General features: G+C 43.3%; 3 protein-coding genes across 3 annotated transcripts; 2 read left to right on the top strand and 1 right to left on the bottom strand.

Moving 5' to 3' along the window:
• Positions 1-329: 329 nt before the first annotated feature.
• On the top strand, positions 330-4,198 carry LOC127297382 (cell number regulator 6). Its single transcript, XM_051327688.2, has 4 exons — positions 330-545; positions 636-750; positions 2,930-3,195; positions 3,683-4,198. The coding sequence occupies exons 1-4, from the start codon at positions 432-434 to the stop codon at positions 3,857-3,859; spliced, it is 672 nt and encodes a 223-aa protein (XP_051183648.1). The 5' UTR covers positions 330-431; the 3' UTR covers positions 3,860-4,198.
• Positions 4,199-5,371: 1,173 nt separating this feature from the next.
• LOC127297383 (F-box protein PP2-A13) lies at positions 5,372-8,186 on the bottom strand. Its single transcript, XM_051327689.2, has 3 exons — positions 7,595-8,186; positions 6,545-6,663; positions 5,372-6,044 (listed from the first exon to the last, which is right to left on the bottom strand). Exons 1-3 carry the CDS (start codon positions 7,916-7,918, stop codon positions 5,600-5,602), a joined length of 888 nt encoding a protein of 295 aa, XP_051183649.1. The 5' UTR covers positions 7,919-8,186; the 3' UTR covers positions 5,372-5,599.
• A 6,153-nt stretch (positions 8,187-14,339) lies between these two features.
• LOC127297384 (COP9 signalosome complex subunit 1) lies at positions 14,340-19,082 on the top strand. The gene is made up of 6 exons (XM_051327690.2): positions 14,340-14,791; positions 16,433-16,753; positions 17,469-17,585; positions 17,673-17,758; positions 18,338-18,572; positions 18,655-19,082. Exons 1-6 carry the CDS (start codon positions 14,414-14,416, stop codon positions 18,838-18,840), a joined length of 1,323 nt encoding a protein of 440 aa, XP_051183650.1. The 5' UTR covers positions 14,340-14,413; the 3' UTR covers positions 18,841-19,082.
• The last annotated feature ends 1,682 nt before the right edge of the window (positions 19,083-20,764 follow it).

A 20,764-nucleotide genomic window follows, 5' to 3' on the forward strand; every position in this document is an offset into this window, starting at 1 on the left:
TATTATTGATTTTTTTTTGCATTCAATTTTAAATCTTGATTGTATCTAAGATAAAAAGAAATATTAGGGTTGCCAACTCAATGGTATTCGATTCTTAAGCGAGATTGTGATCCCTTACATATTGGATAGAGCAACAAACTCATCCAGACTGGTAGTGTCTGAAATGCCACGACTTATCCTCAAGGATGATTAATGATGAAAGAAATAGTTGTATGAGCGTGTATGTGTGCGTGTCTTTCGTCGTCGGTCTCGGTGCGACCTGCTGCTGGCCGTCAGATCAAGGCGACATGCTGGAAGCGGGATGGTGCCGCGCGACGCGAACGGCTCCACGTACTTTGCATCATTTTAGACCAGTCCGGCAATCCCGGCGCCCTTCCACCCGACTGCGACTGCGACTCGGGCCCGTGGTGCATGCCGAGGAATGCACAGCGATGGCGGAGGAGAGCCACCCGCCGGCGCGCTACGTGAAGCTCACCCGCGACCAGGAAGCACCCGCCGATGACATCCTCCCCGGCGAGCTCAACCAGCCCGTCCACGTTCCACAGGTTCTCCTTCCTCTCATTCCATCTCAAATTCGATTCTCGATCCACTCTCCTGATCAATTGCCTAATACGCTGATTTGATCTGCTCTGCAGCTCGAGGGCAGGAGGTGCCCCGAGTGCGGCCAGGTTCTGCCGGAGAGCTACCAGCCACCGGCCGATGAGCCCTGGACCACCGGAATCTGCGGATGTACCGATGAGCCCGAGAGTTGTATGTAACGGATCCCTTCCCATTTATATTCTCTGACCCCCCTCGGCTACTTGGGTTAAGAAACACAAATGATCTGGACATCTGCCCATGGTAAATCGATTTCAGGGCTTTGTAGAAGAAATTGTTAATTGGTTACCTGTAACGCTGACAGAATTGTGCAATGGGTCGATGAATGTCAGTCGTAGACTATTACCAGGGACGGGATAGATCGAACAGAGATTATGGAAGATTATCCGAATTCAATGGGAAGCTGCATTGAATGTATCTTTCCTTCATTTCATCATGCCCCAAATACTGATAAAAGTTCATTTGCCGATATATTATTGGATCAAAGTAGGGACCAACTGTAATCCCCTCACGTTTGTAACCTAGACTGATTAAAAAGGTTTTGCTTATCTGGCTACTATCTTACTTATTCCCTTGCCATCACTAGATGTCCACAAGTACCTGTTGCTTTGTGCGTTCATGTCATAACCGGTAACAACAGGGCGTGGTGGTGTCAGTGGTAGTTAGATTATCATATATGCCAAATTGCTCGGCAGGTTAAATGTGTTTTTTGTTTGTTTTGTCAACATGCTGGTTGTTAGAACAATCATCTTCTATTCCATTTATGTTGAATCAACATATATTGTCATTTGCACAGTGATTGTTACTGTTAGTCGATCAATAAAAACATTGTTGGAGCATGCATTTCTACGGTTAGGAAATCTTCTAGTAGTAGATATTTGGATAGAACACTCAATAGTGATTACATATAGTTTGGATCAAGTTCCAAGATTTGACACACGTCATTGATCCAATGCACCATAAATACTAAAAGGAGCACCCTGGCCTCTTGTGCCTCGCGGAGGCATGCAAAACATACCACAATAAGAATTAAGATAAGAAGAGACTAAGAGAGTACTAACCATCCAACAGTGTGTGTGTACACTATTATAGAGTAGTCTCCCCATTGCAATCAACATGTGTTTTCTGAGTATAAGTCTCCTAGTGGGCTACTTACTACACTACTGAGTTGTGATTCAAAGTTAGTTGCTCAGCCAACTAGAATCTCAACATATTTTCCTTAACATGAGTGGTTTGCCATCCGGAAACTAGCCTTGCATTAACATGAATGGCTCGGCTGTCCGAAAATTTATAGTGCAATAAGCAAGTGAAACTTATTGGTCCTGGTATATACAATGGATCTAGGATGACCACAAATTTCTACATAGATGACTATTTCATGCATTTGTGTTTAGATCCATCTATATTTGACTCTATCGCAATTGCAAATAATTTGAATGGGATGTTAATTCTTAACCTCTAAAACTCTTTAGTTACTGTGCAATTATTTGATTTGATATTATCAAACCTTAAAGATTGTAGTAAAACCAATGCACTAGGATGCATATATATATATATATACCTGCTTTTTAAGAGTAGAACTTAACTATGTTTAGTACAACGTTTAGTATACTCCATGTATCCTCATTTTGGGAAAAGAAGTATTCTGAGAGTAAAGTGGCACTTACGTTTTTATTTAGCACTTTCTATCTGTTCGGAGAATATGAATACGAGAATGCTTATTCATCATAAATCATGGAATAAATGGTATACACCAATGTTGTGTGAAATTATTGCTAAGCAACTTGGAGTAGTAGCTAGTTTTCGTCTATGTTATGTTAATGCCCCACGTGCTGAATTCTGTATTGTGATGTAGACTATGTTAAATTGATGCATATTGATTATATAGTTATTCTTTTTTTTGAGTTTTTGAATGTGTACATATTTGTATTTTGGTGCTTGTTTGTCACATGTATTTTTTTTCCTAATTTCACTAAAATAAGATTCATATATGCATATTCATGCCCTTCTTTAACATAATGGGAGCTTTTATCATATGCTATCTTTGGCTAAGAAAAAGAGGCACTATTATTTCTGCAATATTTTCCATAACCATGGTGATTTTGTTTTACTTAATCATTTACTCTATTTTAGCTAATCATGTCCAATGTCTATATACATTATTACAAGTGTGATTATCGCGCAGTCGAAGATAAACATAGTTCTTCTGACTTTTGTGTTTCATTTATCATTGCGTCCGCCTTGACGAGGGTTGTGTCTAGAAAGTTGTTTTTATATATTGCTAGTTGATTAAATATTATTTGGCTATAACTTGTGCATTTCTTCATGTTAGGCCGAACTGGAATGTTCTGTCCTTGCGTGTTGTTCGGGCGCAATGTTGAAGCCCTTAGAGAGGATATTCCCTGGACAGCACCTTGTGTTTGCCATGCTGTTTTTGTGGAAGGAGGGATCACGCTTGCGATTCTAACGGCAATATTTCATGGTGTTGATCCAGGATCATCATTTCTTATTGGTGAAGGTTTAATGTTTAGTTGGTGGTTGTGTGGTGCGTATACTGGAATTTTTCGTCAAGAACTCCAGAAAAAATACCATCTCAAGGTGAAATTTGGAACCCATTCGCTGCCTTTTTTCTTCTTGTTCCACGTACTCATGCATCAATATTCATATGGAAGAATAGTGACTACTATACTATTATGTATGCAAATGTACATTGTATTCATAATTGTTTTGCTCATATTTGAGGCCTATGTGCAGCTCGTCGCACTTCAACCATTGACCCGTCATGAGATAGATCTTTGTACTATTTTTCTAATAATATGTTAGCTATTGGCGTATTGCGAGTATTGCCATCTGATCTTCTCATGTTCATTATTGTTTTTTTTGTCTCCAAGAGCGTGGCAAGTCTTCCACGGGTAAGGTTTTTTCGACTACTCCCTTGAAAAGGTTTATTTTAAGTTTAAGCTGCACCAGCATGTTATCTTTGTTCGTCGTATATTGTAATCCATCCTGTTATTCTGTCTGGTCCTCATTTGTTAGTTGAAAATTGCTACTTAATCTGTAATTATAATCTCATCGTTTCCATCAGAACTCCCCATGCGACCCTTGTATGGTCCATTGCTGCCTGCACTGGTGCGCAAACTGCCAGGAGCATCGCGAGAGGAGGGGCCACCTCGTGGACCATGGAGATGCGTCAGTGACTATCGTTGATCCGCCTCCCGTGGAAGAGATGGGCATGCCAAGAGAATCATCGTGCTGCTTCTGAGGCTTCCCCTGAGAATAGGTCGTCCAACAAGACAAAAGCTCGAAGCAGACCTGAGAGGGATCACGCTGCCGTGGTCATACGTGCTCATACATACCTTTGTTGGTCTCAGACCAAGAAAAATAAGGGAGTTTTAATTTATTAGGAGGATAGCAATGCTTAACAGAACTTGGTTTCTCTGTCATAGCATGAGTGAGTGGGACATGAGATTGAGCTTCACGATGGACCTGGTTGTAGAACTGCTGCCTTGTCAGTGTTGTTATGTGGTGTAGAACTGCTGATGAACCTGTTATAAACTCAAACATACATTAATTTCTCGAGTTATTTATTTGCCTAAAATCACTTTGAGAGTTTCTGAACGGTTAACTGGAGATATCTTGCTGCTGACATGTGCAGCATAGCTAAACTATGTGGATCGGCTCGTACCATGTTTTTTTTGTAAAAGAAAACTAAAACCCTGGCATGTGCATCAACGTGATGCACACAACCATTTTTTTATTGAAGTTAATACAATGCATCAAGACCAAAGTCATCAACATGCAGAGTACGCAACTTAGATAACTACGACAAAACCACTATAAAATATGAATTTAACACCTACGATTAAGACGGCTTCTTCCACAACAATACCTTCAAGAAGGTGAACAAGCTCCCACGCCGCCGATGGTATGTACGATTGAACACATCAAGGAGAAGGATTTTCATCCTGATTCCGAAGACCACCCAATGAAGGCAAGGTCATCAGTACGAAGACGACAACTTCAACAAAGTAACAAGGAAAGTTTTTCGCTGCTGAGCATGACCAATAAAGGCCAAAACAACAATTTTCATCTCGGATATGAAGTGCTTGAACACCGTCTTGATGGTGGAACTTTTGATAGTCGTGTCATCAGTGGCAGACCTATGTGGGGGGGGGGGGGGGGCACCGCCCCCAGGCCAAGAAATGTTTGCCTAATCTCCAGTATATTTAAACATTTTTGGCTAAAAATAGCTTATATTTACCCCATTTGCCCAACAGTGGCCCAAAGTGTCTCTCTAGCCCATCCCCACCCCCCAACCCCCACCTGTTGGCCCCGCACAAGCGAATGGGTGTGACTCTTTCAAGTCATGGCATGTAATATTCATCTAAAATGCATGGATTGTACATAATGGCACGTACGGTGGTTGATAATACGATCTTATTTTGTACATTGCATGTTGTTAAAGAAGAGAAGAAAAAAAGTTACACAATGGATTATCATGTTATCTTTAATAATTATTGTATGTATGCTCCATAATTGAAAATAAACTACTACAATAGAAAAATGTGACTAACATAAGACATCTTGAACAATAGAGAAAAGTTTTATCTTTCATTGTCACACGGACATGATTCAGTATTTATGTGAGAGATCTGCGAAAAAAAAGTAGGAAGGACCCAGTGATCATCTGTAGGATCCTAGGTCGTTGACACAACGGTTACCATATCAACAATGCACTTGGACATTCTTCTTCTTTCCTTGGCAAGGAAGTACATGGATATTCTTGACTTTTTTTTTATAAAGATGGACATTCTTGACAGTGGTATATTGTACTATTCCTCCCATCAAGTAGAGATTCACTATTGAACACCGACCGAACCAGCCAATAAGCTCAAACTATCACCGATCTCCTAAATCCTACTACATTTCTCCAAGCTCTCTAATTACAGTACCAAGCTAAGTAAGTAACCCGATAGTGCTGAAATAATCTCACTTCTAAGTTCTAAGCACCAACCACAACTTTCTCTGTCCGAAACCCCTTGGGGTACACGAGCACCGAGTCGACGCAGAGGCCGCCTTTGGTGTGGGTGCAGTCGATCTGCGCCATGGAGAACTTGAGCCTCACGGGCCGGCCGTGCTCGGATGCCACGAAGTCGCCGGCGTGGTACAGTGCCCAGCTCCCCGGCTCGTCGTCCAGGTAGCGCTGCGACACGGCGTTCTGGCCGTCCGACGTCGAGAGCTGGAACCGCACGGGCTTCCTGTCCCAGCCGTGGATGCTGTCCTTTTTGTCGGCGCCGCTGCTGACACGGCGGCCGGAGTTCTTGGAGGCCAGCTTCCCGAGACGGAGCCTGAAGTAGAGGCTGTAGGTCCCCGCCGGGAAGCGGAAGTCGATCTCCCCGACCACCTCGAACCACCAGATTTGCTGGAGGTACGCGACGGAATGGAACCTGCATGCGGAAACTGAATTTTCAGGATTGCTGCAGGATGAACTTCTCTCTGGCCAAACAGCAGTAGGACAAAATAAGAGAATACGAAGCCCATGGTTTTGGTGGTCACACTGTGCAGAATATTGAATACCACAGGATTTCAAAGGGAAAGGAAGTAAAGATTGACGCGATGACTGAAATTTCCGGTCTCCAACCAATTGTCTCCTGTCAATTTTTGCTGGCATACATGCTGACCTCATCGGTATAGCACGCTAGCAGCCACTGACATTTTGATCATTACAAGTTCGTCAAAACAGGGGAAATGCTTCCATATTCCACTTTTTTCTCGTAGCTTAGTATTATCACCGGTGGCAATATATAACTCTATTGTAGATATAATACTGAATCGTATCAAACAAGGTTGAGATGTCTGACCCTCACACATCCTGAATATGAAAAACTGAACCAACACACTAGTACTATGTAAGAATTTATGGAGCAGAATTTTAGTTCAAACTTACCTAGATTCTGTGGTTGGCATGTGAGCCCAATATCTCCTGTCATCGATCCCCGTTATCACCAGCGCTTTTGAGGATAATGCCATGCAAATCATGCCTGTGCTTTTCTCCAACCAGAATTCCTGCTAGGCGAAGGTCTTGGTCAGAAAAACAAAAAGACACGGAGAAGTGATCTTAGTGAAAAAAATAGAGACATGGAGACAAAACTTAATAATCCAAGAAATATTCTGAAAAATATACGAGCATGAATGTTCTTGGATACTTTCGTGGAAACATTTTTTTACACCTATAGAAAATATTGGTGCCCTAAAATGAAAAATTGTAGAACTAAATTTGTTGTTTTTACAAAATACTTAACATTTTCCCTAGAAATTTAAATGCACACAACAGAGTTCGATATTTAGATGTCTAATTTTTTGAAACTTTTGAACATGTGGAAGCTACCTTTTACACCCAGGAAGACATGCTTGCACGTTTGAATTTCCGAGAACTAGTCAAATAGAGAAGTTCTATAGAATTAATCTCTATTCTCTAATCCATAACAGAGATCTTTTTTTTACCACAAGATATATACTTTGGATTATTTTATGTTGGCATACCAGAAAGATGAGAAATTCTAAGTGGACCAAATCATGATTGCCCTATAATTCATGGTTTCTCAGTTTATTGCAACATAGGTATGGAACTCTTAACCTTAAACAAATAACAGTAAAACAAAATTCCTATCAAATAAAATTTCATTATAGTACCAAACAGAATAGAACAGGCAGATTTTACTGTGTTTTGTTTTTTTATGTTTGTGTCGATTTAGCACAAAAAGAAGAATTTGCTGATTTAATCTAGAGCTACTCTTTTTTTTCGGGAGGAATCAAACTGGAGTACTGTTTTTTATAAGGAGGTGGTCCTTAACATTATTTTCTACTTTCAGCAAGTCACTAACATCTTAAATTCTAAACTTGGAAGTTGGAACCTCTCAAATTCTAACTTAATCCCATCCAACAGTGGGAAGAAAGGTTTCACGAAGCCAAAATGGAAGGAATCAAATAAACTCACCCTTTTGCCATCATCAAACCGCACAGCCTTGGCGAGCCTGGCGTAGACCTCCTTCTTCCCCACCACGCTCTTCTGCCATTGATCCCCTCCCTTCTCCTCTCCACCATCGACGAACCCCATGAGGTACCTGTAGTTCTCAGGCAGCTTCGCCTCCCACACGAAGTCCGCCGCTCCGGCGCTGCGGAACGCGTGGTTGAGCCCCGCGAGCCGGCATATGTCCGGCGCGCCCAGCCGGAGCAGCACCTCCGCGGCGCACAGCTCCGGCATGTCGCCCAGCCCGGAGCTTGCCTCCTCCACCGCGAGGTCCGAAGCACCCGCCCCCATGCTAGAAATTCCGAGAAGTTGCGACGGGACACCAAATAGCTAGCTAGCGCGCCAAGAAACGCACTGCGGAGCAAGAACTGGAGTGTGCAGAGAGTCTTGCAGGTGGGAGAAGGAACCGGATGCGAAGAGCTCGATGGGTGCGGGAGGTTCGTGAGACAGAGACACGGCGCGAGCGTTTGGAGCGGGAGAGAGCGACCCGGCAAAGGGAGAAGAAGAGCCAGTAGGCGAAGGAAGAGTGTGGGAAGAGGGAAGCGGGAGGCCGGGCTACCGTGTACTGATATACTCCCGCACCACACGCTTGGCTTCTCACTAAAACCCCTGTGAAAACTGAAACCGTGCTTCTAGTGCTCCATTTGGAGTAGTGCAAGTGTCGGGGTCAAGGGGTCCTTCTTGGGAAACATGAAAAAATGTAGGAAATATCAAGTTCCTTGTTCGATCGGCAACCGATTCATCTCACCTCGAGTTAGTTTACAACTCACTCTTTAGGTAGACATATCACTTTCCTTGTCCCCATGGTGCTGACCGTAAGATCATAGCCAAGCTTTCCTAGGCATGCCAGATTTTTGCGGTTCAACAAGGAATAAGAAATGTAAAAATTGGTAGCGCATGCACACGGTTCATTCCGCGACATGTAGGAAAACACGAAAATGTCTGATAACTTGAAATGTTGTCATCTATATCTAGTCGTGGTGCTGTTTTGGTTGAAGTAACTAGCGCAATTAGTTGTAGTGACGTTTGCTTAGTACTCCAAAAGTGTATTCAAATTGTTGAAAGCTAGGACCCCTAATTCTCTCCTTGTTATGAAATTAAGTAAGCTTGGTGGCATGTAGACATGGAAACCGTGGACCTAGAATCTAGCAAACCACCATTTTGTGCTAACTTAGTTTAAATAAAGGATTGACACTAAGCTTGTTCCGAGGCACATCCATTTTAAAAAGAAAAATTAAACAATTCTTTGTTTGTCCGGCTCCAACAACCACCTAATTAGTGAATCCAAGCTTGAAGGGTGATTGGTTTTAATGGTTAGCCAGCGAGCTTTCTCTGACTCTAGATCACACAAAAGACTAGGATACATAAAAGAAAAACCATGAGATGAAATGGCAAGCAATTTGTCAAGTTGTGCCTATTTGGGACGAAAACCAAGCTTGCTCCTCCATCGATTGACACAACCATGTCCGTGTGCGGAGAACAATAATCGTAGCAACAAAGAAAACGGATTGCAGGTCGCGAAGAACAAGTCCTCATCCATGGGAAGATACTTTCAAAGAAAGTGATAAATATCTCAAGCCAGATCATCTGCTCCAAAAGAGATACAGAAAATATCAAGCTAGACATAAAAATCTCTTTGCTCTTTCACAGCTGTGCCTTCAGCTAGCACTTAATTTTCAAATATAACTATTGGCGCCGCGGCTCATTATATCGACCAACGACACATCACTCTCAGGCAGCTGTTTGCGCTCACCATGTTCTGAATCCAGCGTCCGAGCACTTTTGTCTGGCTCTTCCAGGGAGCAAAAGACGCCAACAGGCTGCGCTTTCCGTCCCCTTCCCAAACCTCAAATATCAGGTTCCATATATATCCAACTTGCGCTTTTGGTGGCCCCTCCTATCGGATAGAACCAGACACGGTGCCACTCCACGGGTGCGTGGATCCGAGTCAGCAGCGGCACACGTGGCGGCAGGACACGAGCTCGACAGGTGGACATCAGCAGATGCTAAAGCGCTCCCTGTGGTGCTGGGTGTTTAGGCCTTTGATTGTGTGGTTGGAGTTAAGCTGAGAGGTTTGGCCTTGTTTGATTGTGCTTGGTGTGGTGCGTCTAATCCAACCTAGGAGTCAGGAGTTGTGTGATTCTGGCATTCTGCTTTGCGAGTTGGTAGTGACACGAGCAGCAGCTTCTGTTTGCTCCATGGCGAGCAGAACAGAACGGAGTGCGGGCGTGCGGCAATATCATATCAGCTAATCCTGAATCGAGCCGAATCAAGCGAGTACATTATGTAATGGAGTGGCGACGAATCGACTCAGTGCAAGGGACTATCTATCATGGGCTCATCTGCCGGCCATATGCGCTCGCCATTCACCTACGTCTGATCTCTGTTGCAGCTCAGTTCAAAGTCGAGTATGTTAATTTCTCAAGGCTGAGAGATTTGGTCCGTAGAGTTGCCACTGCACACGAGCTCAAACACACGAAGAACAGCGACAGTTTCAGGTTTTATTTAGCGGGAGATATGCCAGCCAGTCCACTGAGCAGAGCAACAGTCTCAGCAGGATACAGACGACTCTCGACGACTCTCTCCCCCCGCTACAGTAGAAGAAGAGAGCGATTTGTAGATCCCCCAGCGTCCCCAGCTCGCCGCCGTTGATCCGGTGGATTCCTCGCTTCCGGCGGCAGGAGGTTGGGGAATCCCCGGATCACGGTGTGTATATAGTCTAGGGTTTGTTAGGGTCCAGATCGACGGTGGTATGGAGGTGGCGGCGGCGTGCCGGCGTCGTTTTGGTTTTTGGTGCAGGAGTTCGTCCCCTCCGGCGGTGGTGCTCGGAGGAGTGCTGCGGTGGAGCTCCTGTGTCTTTCGCGCTCAAGGGTCTCCGTATCTGCGATGTACAGTTGTCCCCGGCCGGTTCCTGTGTGGTGGAGGAGCCGGATGGAGAGTTCTTCGAAGATGGTGGTGTGGAGCGGCGCGATCTCGGCGTTCGAGGGCGTAGGTCCTTTGGGACCGGTGTCCGGTGACTTCCCAGTCGCTCGGGGGCTGTCTCCGATCCAGAGTTTGAAGGGGAGCAGCAGCAGCAATGGCGCGCCACCGACTCGTCCTCCACGACGATGTTGTCAAGCTTCAGTAGGACTTGGTTGTAATGTTTTCTTCTTGTGGATCTTTCTGTAAGTTTGTCGTGATATTATCATCATCTTTCCCGCAAAAAAAAACAGTCCCAGCAGGATGCAGGTTATATGTTATTCCTCGTCTAAACTAGAGCTGACTACTCCCGAAAATAACGCTTCGGCTCTTCTAAGGCGATTAGGTTTTCGAGTGAGTTTTTGGCGGCGCTCGCCGGAGATCTTCTCCACCGGTGGCGGTGCGCTAGGAAGGGGTCGGCCTTACTAGAGGAAGATTCTCGTGGGGTGCGGGTGCCATCCTCGGTTTGATGTCATCAGCAGAGGAGTCGGCATCGGTCGGCAATGGTGGAACGGAGGGGGCCAAGGCTCCTCCGGGGACAGATCGGAAGACAAAGGTAAATCCTCCGGTGGAAAAGATGATGGGGAAGCTCAAGTTGATCGCGGTGGAGGCGGATCGACTTCTCGATGATTATGATGATTATGATGATGATGATGATGATGATGATGATGATGATGATGATGATGATGATGATCTAGCCTAGGCCATTGCGGGCAAAATCTTAGCCCCTGGACCAAAAAAGTTTCATATGAACATGATCGAGAATGCCTTACGTCCTACCTGGGGGAAACCCTAGGGGCTTGGTTTTCCATGATGGTGGACATAACATCTTCATTGCGGAAGTGGAGCCAGACAGGGACCGTCTTCGCATCTACGAGAATTCACCATGGACAGTATCAAAATTTGATGTTGTCCTGGAGAATTTTGAATCTCGTTGCCGCTCATTTGAGCTGCAATTGGAGAAACTGTTGATACAGGTTCGAGTTATTGATCTTCCAGATAATAAACTGAATGAAACCTAGGGAAAGAGGATTGCTAGCAAGGTTGGGGAATTTGTGAAGGTTGATATAAATAAACATGGCCTTGTCAGTGCACAATATCTTGGAGCAAGGGTGTATATTAAGGTCAATACCCCCATTATGCGGTGGGTTGGATTGGATTCGAAGAAGTTGGTGAGGACGTTCCAGTATGATATCCAATATGAATTTCTTCCATATTTTTGTTTCTCCTATGGTTTGTTGGGTCATTCTGATTCGACTTGCCCCACACGAACAGTGAGGGATGAGAATGGTTTGTTGCCATAGGGTGCCAACCTGAGAGCTCCAATAGAAGGGAAGAGAAATATAGGCCCACCACATGCAGAAAGTGGATATGATGATTATTATGAGCCTTATGAAATAGATGATTGGAATGAAAAGAACACTAAAATAGTGGGAGAGGAGCACTCTGAAAAATCGTAAAACCGCCAGCAACAACATTTTTCTAGAGGAAGAGGGAGAATTCAGAATGTGCGTGGGGGGCGAGCTAAGGTTTACCGTAAAATTGGTAGTACGGTGCCTAGTCCCTGGGATTCTGTGAAGACTCCGAATCTGAACACATCCATAGAGATTGTTATGGTTGGTCCGAAGTTGGCTAGAAATAAAAGAGAGGAAGTAGACTTGAGGATTCAAAGAGGTCGAGTCACTGATCCTAAGAAGAAACGTATGCATGTTGTCAATACTAGCAGATCGGCGTCGGCTGTTAATCAGCCACGCCGAGCATAATGAATTGCGTAAGTACGGACTGCAGGGGGATTGGGAATCACCCTTTAGCTTGAGAGCTTCGCGACTTCGTGAAGAAACTTGATCCCACTTTGCTCTTCGTTATGGAGACAAAGATTTCTGGTGAAAGAGTTGAGAAGTTAACTAGCACCTTTGGTTTTGCTGGAGGATTTGCAGTGGATAGTGAATTAGGGATGGGATAAGTGGTGGTATTTGTCTGTTCTGGTCTCCGACGAAGTGGATATTAAGAGCTTTAACTTGCATCACGTTGATGGTTCTGCTACTCCATGACGGTTAACGAGCATGTATGGAAAATCTCGTAGGGAAATCAGACACCTTACATGGGCTTTGATGAGGAGATTACACTAGCTCCGAGATCTTAAGTGGCTGTGTAGTGGTGATTTCAATGAAACACCGTATGTCACTGAGCATTTTAGTGAGCATGATAGGGAAGAATGTTAGATGAGGGCGTTGAGAAAAGTGACTGAAAACCGTGGATTGCAGGATCTTGGTTTCTATGGTCTGCCCTATACTCGGGATAATACACAAGAGGGTAGTGATAATGTCAAAGAGAGAATAGGTCAGGCGTTTGGCAATGCTGCTCTTTTGAATTTGTTTCAGGTAGTTCGAGTTAAACATATAAGTGTTGTTGAGTCTGATCATTGTGTGATCCACACTAAGTTAAAGAAGCATGCCCATCATCATCCCTGGGAGGAGAGCCTTTAAATATGAGAATGTCTGGCAAAACCGATGGTTGTTGTGATAAAGTTGTTGTGGATCTCTGGGAGAAGGCTGACAAAAGGAGTGGGTCTTGAGGTGTTTGCAAAAACCCTCTCAAGTATGCATAGTGGCTTATCGTCTTGGGGTACAGCAACCTTCGGAGATTTCAAGAAGAAACTGAGTAACTTGAGAAGGGAGCTTGGGAACTAAGAATTTGAGTGGACCGTGGCCCATCAACTGAAGAAAAAATAATTATGGAGAGAAGTTTACCAATCAGAAATATGGATTAAGCAAAGATCACGTGTCAACTGGCTAAGGTCAGGTGACTGAAATACTGCTTATTTTTATGCGTTTGACTCACAGCGTAAGAGAATGAATTCAATTTCTACCCTCCAACATGAGGATGGCTCTTGGTATGATGATGTTGAGTTGGTTAAAGAGGAGATTCCGGGCTTTTATAAGAACCTATATACCTCTGAAGGAGCTCCAAAAAATGCAGGGAGGATCCTAAATTTAGTAAACGAGAAAGTGGTGCACGAGGACAAGGCTAATCTTCAAGCTGATTCTACAGAAGAAGAGGTCAAAATGGCTCTTATTCACATGCAACCCCCTAAAGCACCAGGTGTAGATGGCTTCACGACGGGGTTTTATCAACGCCACTGGATTTTGGTTGACCCGGAGCTATATGCTGCGGTGCTAGCAGGGTGTCGAAGTGGAATCCCGGTGAGGTCTCACTTTTTGCGCATTTTAGTTTTTATAGTTCAAAATTTTGTGTCAAATTTTACACTAGAAAAAGCAAAATACACTACAAGTGGGATTTAGGTGGGATCCCATTTAACACCCAGGTGCTAGGTTTTTTTTTTTTTTGAGGGGAAGGTGCTAGGTTTTCTGAATGGAGGGGATATACGAGAGGAAATTAATGACACACCAATAAATCTTATTCCAAAGGTGAGAAATCCCCAATCCATCAAGCAATACATAACTATTTCTATTGTTTACAAATCAGCAACTAAATCTGTTGCAAACAGAATGAGACCTCTACTAGAGTACACAATTAGTAGTGCCTTTGTTGCAGGGCGTTTAATTAGTGACAATGCTTTGGTGGCAGAACGCCACGAGCACACCCATATCTGGCTATTTCAGCCAGTTAGCCCAGTAAACACGTGGGCCGGAGAAGACCCTACGGGCCGGAATTGGGAAACATACGCAAAGCCTGCCCAACGTACTCTTACCAATCTGTCCATAATATCTCTCTATTTCCAAGCCAAGCCCTTCGTCATCCTCCCCTGTTCCGTCTCCCCCTCCCTCTAGGGTTTTGCCCGGAACCCTAGCGCGGATCCCCAGCAGCATGGACGTCGAGCCCGAGGTCCCGGCCGCCGCGACGAACGGCCTGGAGGCCTCCGCCGCGCCGGCGCCGGCGCCGCTCTCCGCCGAGCAGCTGGACGTGGAGGCGTACGCCGCGCAGTACCTGGGCCGCACCCGCCTGCCGCGCCTCCTCTTCATCGCGCAGAGGTGCGGGGTGGAGTCGATCGAGCTCGAGGCGCTGCGGATCGCGCACGACGAGGCCAGGGCCCGCGAGGACGCGCCGCTCTACCGCGACGCCGCGCAAAGGATCGGCGGCCGCCTCGGCCCGCGCTACCGCTACGACCAGGGCTGGGTCGACGACGTCAACCGCCGCGCCGAGCAGCGCAGGGAGAAGCTCGAGACCGAACTCAACGGCCACAAGGTGCGCGCGTGCGGAAACCCTAGCCCCCATTAACCTTCTTCTCTCATCAGCCAATTACTACTTGGTCCGTGTTAGTTTCTGCTTATGATGCGGTTGCTCTCATCCATCAATGCACTGGCGTGCCCGTTTGTGTAATCCTGCTTGATCTGCGTAGCTTATGATTTGGGTATACTGTTTTCGGTTCAACGCACTGCCTACTCTGTGAAGGTCTGTCTGTCACTTTGCTTTCTGCGAGATACACGCCTTGTTTGTTCCGTAGTGTGTTGGCTTGTGGCGTGCAATCGTAGTCAGCAGATTTGGGATGGATACCTTGCACTTTGTTTGGTCTGCATTGTTAAATTTGGTTGTTAAACTGTAGGTTATCCAGTGATTTGGGATATTGTTCTGAACTAGTCATACACAATTTCTCTTGTTGCGATCCGACCCCCCCTTATTTTGCTATAAGAAGCATGGTAAAAACAAGATAGCTAGAGTTGTTATCCAGTTTTGTTCTGCTGTTGTCTCTTTGAACGCCTCTCTGACTAGTTTTGTTCATTACATTTATTTATAGACCCAGAAGACTTGGCATGGTGCCAAGCTTGGCTTAACCATTGCACGTTTTACTCCCAGTTTGTAAAGTCTCAGTGCATGCTACCTTCAGTTTTCGGCCTTCTCGCACCTCTGTTTTGGTTTCATACCTACTGCTTTTTCCCGTTTGCGGGGATGCGCAACTGAGCTCTGATTTTTCATTATTTGCATGTAATAGAAGTTTGTTTATGTGATTTAAATGTGATTTTTCCCTAATTCCCATTTGTACACTATTAGGAACATTTCAATAGTTAAAAGCTTAGGGTTGTGTGCAGCTGCAAACTCATAAATCTGTTTGCCTGCTCCAGGATTAACGAGTGCAGGTGCTTGCTGATGCAATAATCGTAGATCTTGACCTTTTTGGTTTTTGTATGAACATCACTAGCAGGAAACTTCTACCTTTTCAAAATTAAATTCAGAAAGAGAATATCTACATGATCATGTTACAAGGTTTTGTTTGTGCCGGTGATGATCAGAAGTGCTCTTGATGGGTTGCCAAACTACTGATGTTGAGCCTGAGTTAGATGAGGAGCTTATGGCTCACTTTGTTTTGTTGCCGAATTCTGCTATACTTAACCTGTTTTATAATTTGCTGCATACATAGACGTAGAAGTAGGTATAAGTTGTTTGCTAAACAGAGCCTAAGCTTGCCAATTTGGTATTTCTTAGGATGGGGTGTGGCCAGCGTCTACAGTGTAGTTCATTGCGGGACCTAGTCATGTAGGTATGCTATAGAGGCTGTCTAGGGTTGCATGTATTAAAGTGAACCAGAAGAAACAGACCTAGTAAAGGTTTGATATTGATATTCTATTAAATCTGTCATCTACACATGGTCCTATAAAACAAAAGTTGCAGAAGAGATAGGTGTTGTGCAACATAGGCACACCATACATTGGAAATCTATGCCCTATATGAAAGTGTTGTTTCTGTCGTATATTTCTTTGCTTACTGGCATTTGAATTTGGTGTAGTATATTTGTTTCTGGCCTTGGTGTGTTAATTAATTCTGTTCTGCGTTAATGTCTTACATTGTCAAACAAGTGACTCTGTGATTATGTCGCTTCTGTAAATGCAGGCCCACCTGATCAAAGAGAGCATCAGAATGGGTTATAATGATATCGGTGACTTCTACTATGGTCATGGGCACCTTTCCGAGGCCTTCAAAAGCTATATCCGCACGCGTGACTATTGTACCACTTCCAAGCATGTAGTTCAGATGTGTATGCATGTGATTCTGGTTAGCATTCAGTTGGGACAGTTTGCACATGTTACCAACTATGTCAGCAAAGCAGAGCAAACCCCAGACGAGTTGGAACCTATTGTTATTGCAAAGTTGCGTGCAGCTGCAGGAATAGCCTACTTGGAAACAAAGAAATACAAACTTGCTGCCCGTAAGGTTTGTCCTTCAGAATCCTGCCCTGTTTCGTTTTTCCCCTATGCTAAGGTTTCCTTGCGCGTAGAAACTCAAGTCTATACTCTGTAAATTATTTTTTTCTGAATGCATCGATAATTCTAGTTTAATTTTAAAAGTGAAATTTCAGGTTCACCACTATTATGTTGTCAGATCTGTTACGTGCAATCTCAGATGCGCAGTATATTCTTGATAAACCCACAGTTCAAATATATCATGATTTTTTTTGTTGCTGGCCCTAAACCCATTAAACAGATTAGCTCATGTGTTTGTTCCTTTACTTTTCTGTGACATTACTATAGTGCATCATTGTAAATGAACTTAGAATTATCAATAGTCATTCGTGGATTAAGCTCTAGGTTGAATCTCGAGAGCATCCCCAACCTTTTCCCAGACAACTACAGGTCACTAGGAATATACTTCTCCACCTTAAAATGAAGGAATTTAGTTTACCTTCTTAGTTACTACTTACTAGTGCTCAGAATAACTACACACCTCTAATTAAAAAAGAGAATTATTTATGGAGGTTGTTTTGTTCAACTAGTAGTTCACGCACATCTTGAGACACATTCCATTTACATATAAAGGTTGTCTATCAACATAATACGTATTAATAGCAGAGTTTTGTTTTGCCTAGTAGTAGGCTAGTACTTACAAAGTAATGAAAGTATTGTTGCTAAAACTTGGCATTTCTGTGAAGTTTCTTGAGACAGGACCTGAACTAGGAAGCAACTATTCTGAAGTCATAGCTCCGCAAGATGTGGCTGTATATGGTGCTCTTTGTGCACTTGCTTCTTTCGATCGTTCAGATCTTAAGGTTCACCTCTTGTTTTTCTTCTTCTTTTGCTGGATTTTTTTGTACAGTTATACACTAATAATATGATTATTATCTGTATTTTTTCAGAGCAAAGTTGTTGACAACATTAACTTCCGTAACTTTCTGGAGCTAGTGCCTGAAGTAAGGGAGTTGGTCAATGATTTTTATTCAAGGTACGCTTCTATTGGAAAAAGCCTTTTTCCAGGGTCAACTGTGTTTCTTCACTATATCATCGGAGTACAAGCCTGCAAGGAGAATATAAACTTTGAGTCGATACAATTTGTGTTCTGTTTTCAAATAGAATCATATGATTAATATGATACATTCGGCCCTATTCCTTTTGTTGTCACTGGATGGTGTCAAGTCAAAACCATTAACCAACGGGAAATTAATTAGTTAGTTCTGGAAGAAAAGGGGACTAGGAATTTGTTCCATTGTCAAGGTGTAACATTCTATTATTGTCCTTCTCTATCGTACACTAGTCGCGTGTAGAATACTTCTTCAGATAGGACTCCTACTCCTATATGCATTAATAGTTGCCTACAATTTAATTCCTTATTATGGTGTGGGATAATGTGCTTTTGGACGTGTGCTCAAGCTGTGAACTTTGCCTTTTTTTTTCATTGGAAAGTTGAGTTTTACATCATTTTTGAGATAAGCATTTGTTTGTTTCACCCTATTAAAATTGTTACAGTTTTTTGTGCAACTGATTTGTGTTGTGTATTTGCTAATCACAAGAATCTCTGTGCCAGTCGCTATGGATCTTGCTTGGAGCATCTTGAGAAGCTAAAGCCAAATCTTCTTCTGGACATTCATCTGCATGAGCACCTGGAGACTCTGTACAAGGATATTCGCCACAAGGCTATCATACAGTACACACTTCCATTTATATCTGTGGATCTTAACACAATGGCTGATGCCTTCAAGACCTCTGTGTCCATGCTGGAGAAAGAGCTGGCTGCACTGATCACTGAGAACAAAATAAATGTACTTGAATATCTCTCATACTACATCATTTCTAGATAATAAATCTGTTTTTTTGACATGCTTGTTTGTTAACTTTTTGCAGGCTCGGATAGACTCCCACAACAAGATTCTGTATGCACGGCATGCTGACCAAAGGAATGCAACTTTCCAGCGGGCTCTCCAAACTGGCAGCGAGTTTGAGAGAGATGTTAAGGCTATGCTTCTGAGAGCTAACCTCATGAAACATGATTTCAACCAAAGGAGCGTTTCTGGACAAAGGAAGATGTGAACCTCTGAGTGACGGTAGAAAGTGGCTGCCTCCTTGTGTACCTGGAAGTATCCTTTCTGGAACAAAGGGTGCTTTGACCCATGTAGAGGTTTCAGTGAAATGAACTGCCCGAATGATCAAGTCTGTTTAGGTGCTACTTTTTTTTAAATTTTTTTTTTGGTTATATATGCTTATGAATAGGTACCTGTCCTGAGATATGTTATGGTATCATATGATGTGCTAATCTTACGTCTTGAGGCCAAGCTTATGTTTCAGAATGTTGAATGCAATGTTCAGTATGGTCTGAGAGAAAACCTAATCAAACATTATTTCAACCAAGGTAACTTTGCTAGATAAAGGAAGATGTTAACTCGAGTGATGCTAAAAGGATTCTGTGAACAGTTTGTCTCGATACAACCCCCTTTCACCTAAGTCACTTTCGGTCCGGCATGGCCCAACAAAGTTAGCATACACAGCAGTGGAACTGACGATTCCTATACACCGCACTGGTCGGTGCCGACCGGACACCGCACACCCCTATTTGGGCCAGGCCCATTACGGCGCTGGGTTTTGCTTCATCTGGTTTTTCCTTTTTCTGTGCGGTTTTTCTACCCGGTTTTCGTTTTTTGAACGGTTTTCTTCTTTTATTCTTTCAAAATATATTTATATTTTCGGAAAATGTTCAAATTCTAAAATTGTTCAGATTCAAAATTTGTTTAAATTTTGAAAATTGTTCGGGTTCGAAAATTGTTCAAATTTCGAAAAAAAATAATTTCGAAAATTATTCAAATTTCAAAAATTGTTCAGATTCAAAAAAATTCAAATTTGAAAACTGTTCAAATTTTAAAAAATCAGATTCGAAAATTGTTCAAATTTCAGAAATTGTTGAGATTCGAAAATTGTTCAGATTCGAAAATTGTTCAAATTTCGAAAATTGTTCAGATTCAAAAATTGTTCAGATTTCGAAAATTGTTCAAAATATTAAGCTCAAAGAATTGTTGGATTGGAAAATTGTTTAGATTCGAAAAATATTCATAATATTTAGATTAAGAAAATTAAGTGCGCCGGCCCAGAAAAAACAAACTAAGTGAAACAGCAAAGGAGAAGAAGAAAGAAGAGAAAACTGATGGGCCGGCCCACTACCCCCGCCTGGGGTGTGCGGCACCTTCTTCGCTGCCGACCTGCTCGGCGTATAATATCTCCCAGTGGAACTTGGAAAAACCTAAAACATCAGCCTCAAATATAAAAAAACGGATTTTCGGATTATTCGGTTTTTAAAATAGATTTTTAACAATTTTGGAATTTTAAAAGAATTTAAATTTTGAATGATTTTCGGATTTTGAATTTTTTTTAAAATCGCACATTTCTAAAAACTATGTATGCAGAAAATTTTGAACAAATATTGAAAACATAGAAAGAAACATTAAAAAACATTAATTTTAAAAAAGAGGACTAAAAGAAAAAAAAAATGAATGAAAAAGTGGTCGGCATATAGTAGTAGCTGCCGTGGAACTTAGGGCATCTCCAACCGGCTGACCCAAACGGACGCGCTGGGCCGTCCGTTTTGGGCCGTTTGGGTGGCCAAGCGGACACCCGGACAGCGGCCCGCGTCCGCGTGTCCGTTTGGGTCGCGCGCTGCGCCCAACGCGCGGACGCATCGCAAAAAACGTAGAAACAGTAAAACAAAAAAAAATACGAATTTAAACGAAATTATATTAAACATATGCCCTATTTTGGGCAAATTTGTACATAGCCCTATTTTGGGCAAATAGAACTAACAAAAGAAGCCCCTATATGGGCTTTTAAATTTAAACTACAATTTAAACTAAAACTAAAAAACCCTCTAGCGGCGAGGCACTGTTGTGGCTCGACCGCGCCGGAGACTCCGGCCACGGAGACCACAGGGCCTCCTCCCACGGCGAGTGCGGGTCCGGAGCCACCCGCG

This window comes from Lolium perenne, chromosome 4 (genome assembly GCF_019359855.2).
Source record: "Lolium perenne isolate Kyuss_39 chromosome 4, Kyuss_2.0, whole genome shotgun sequence".
In the NCBI taxonomy this organism is placed as follows: domain Eukaryota; kingdom Viridiplantae; phylum Streptophyta; class Magnoliopsida; order Poales; family Poaceae; genus Lolium; species Lolium perenne.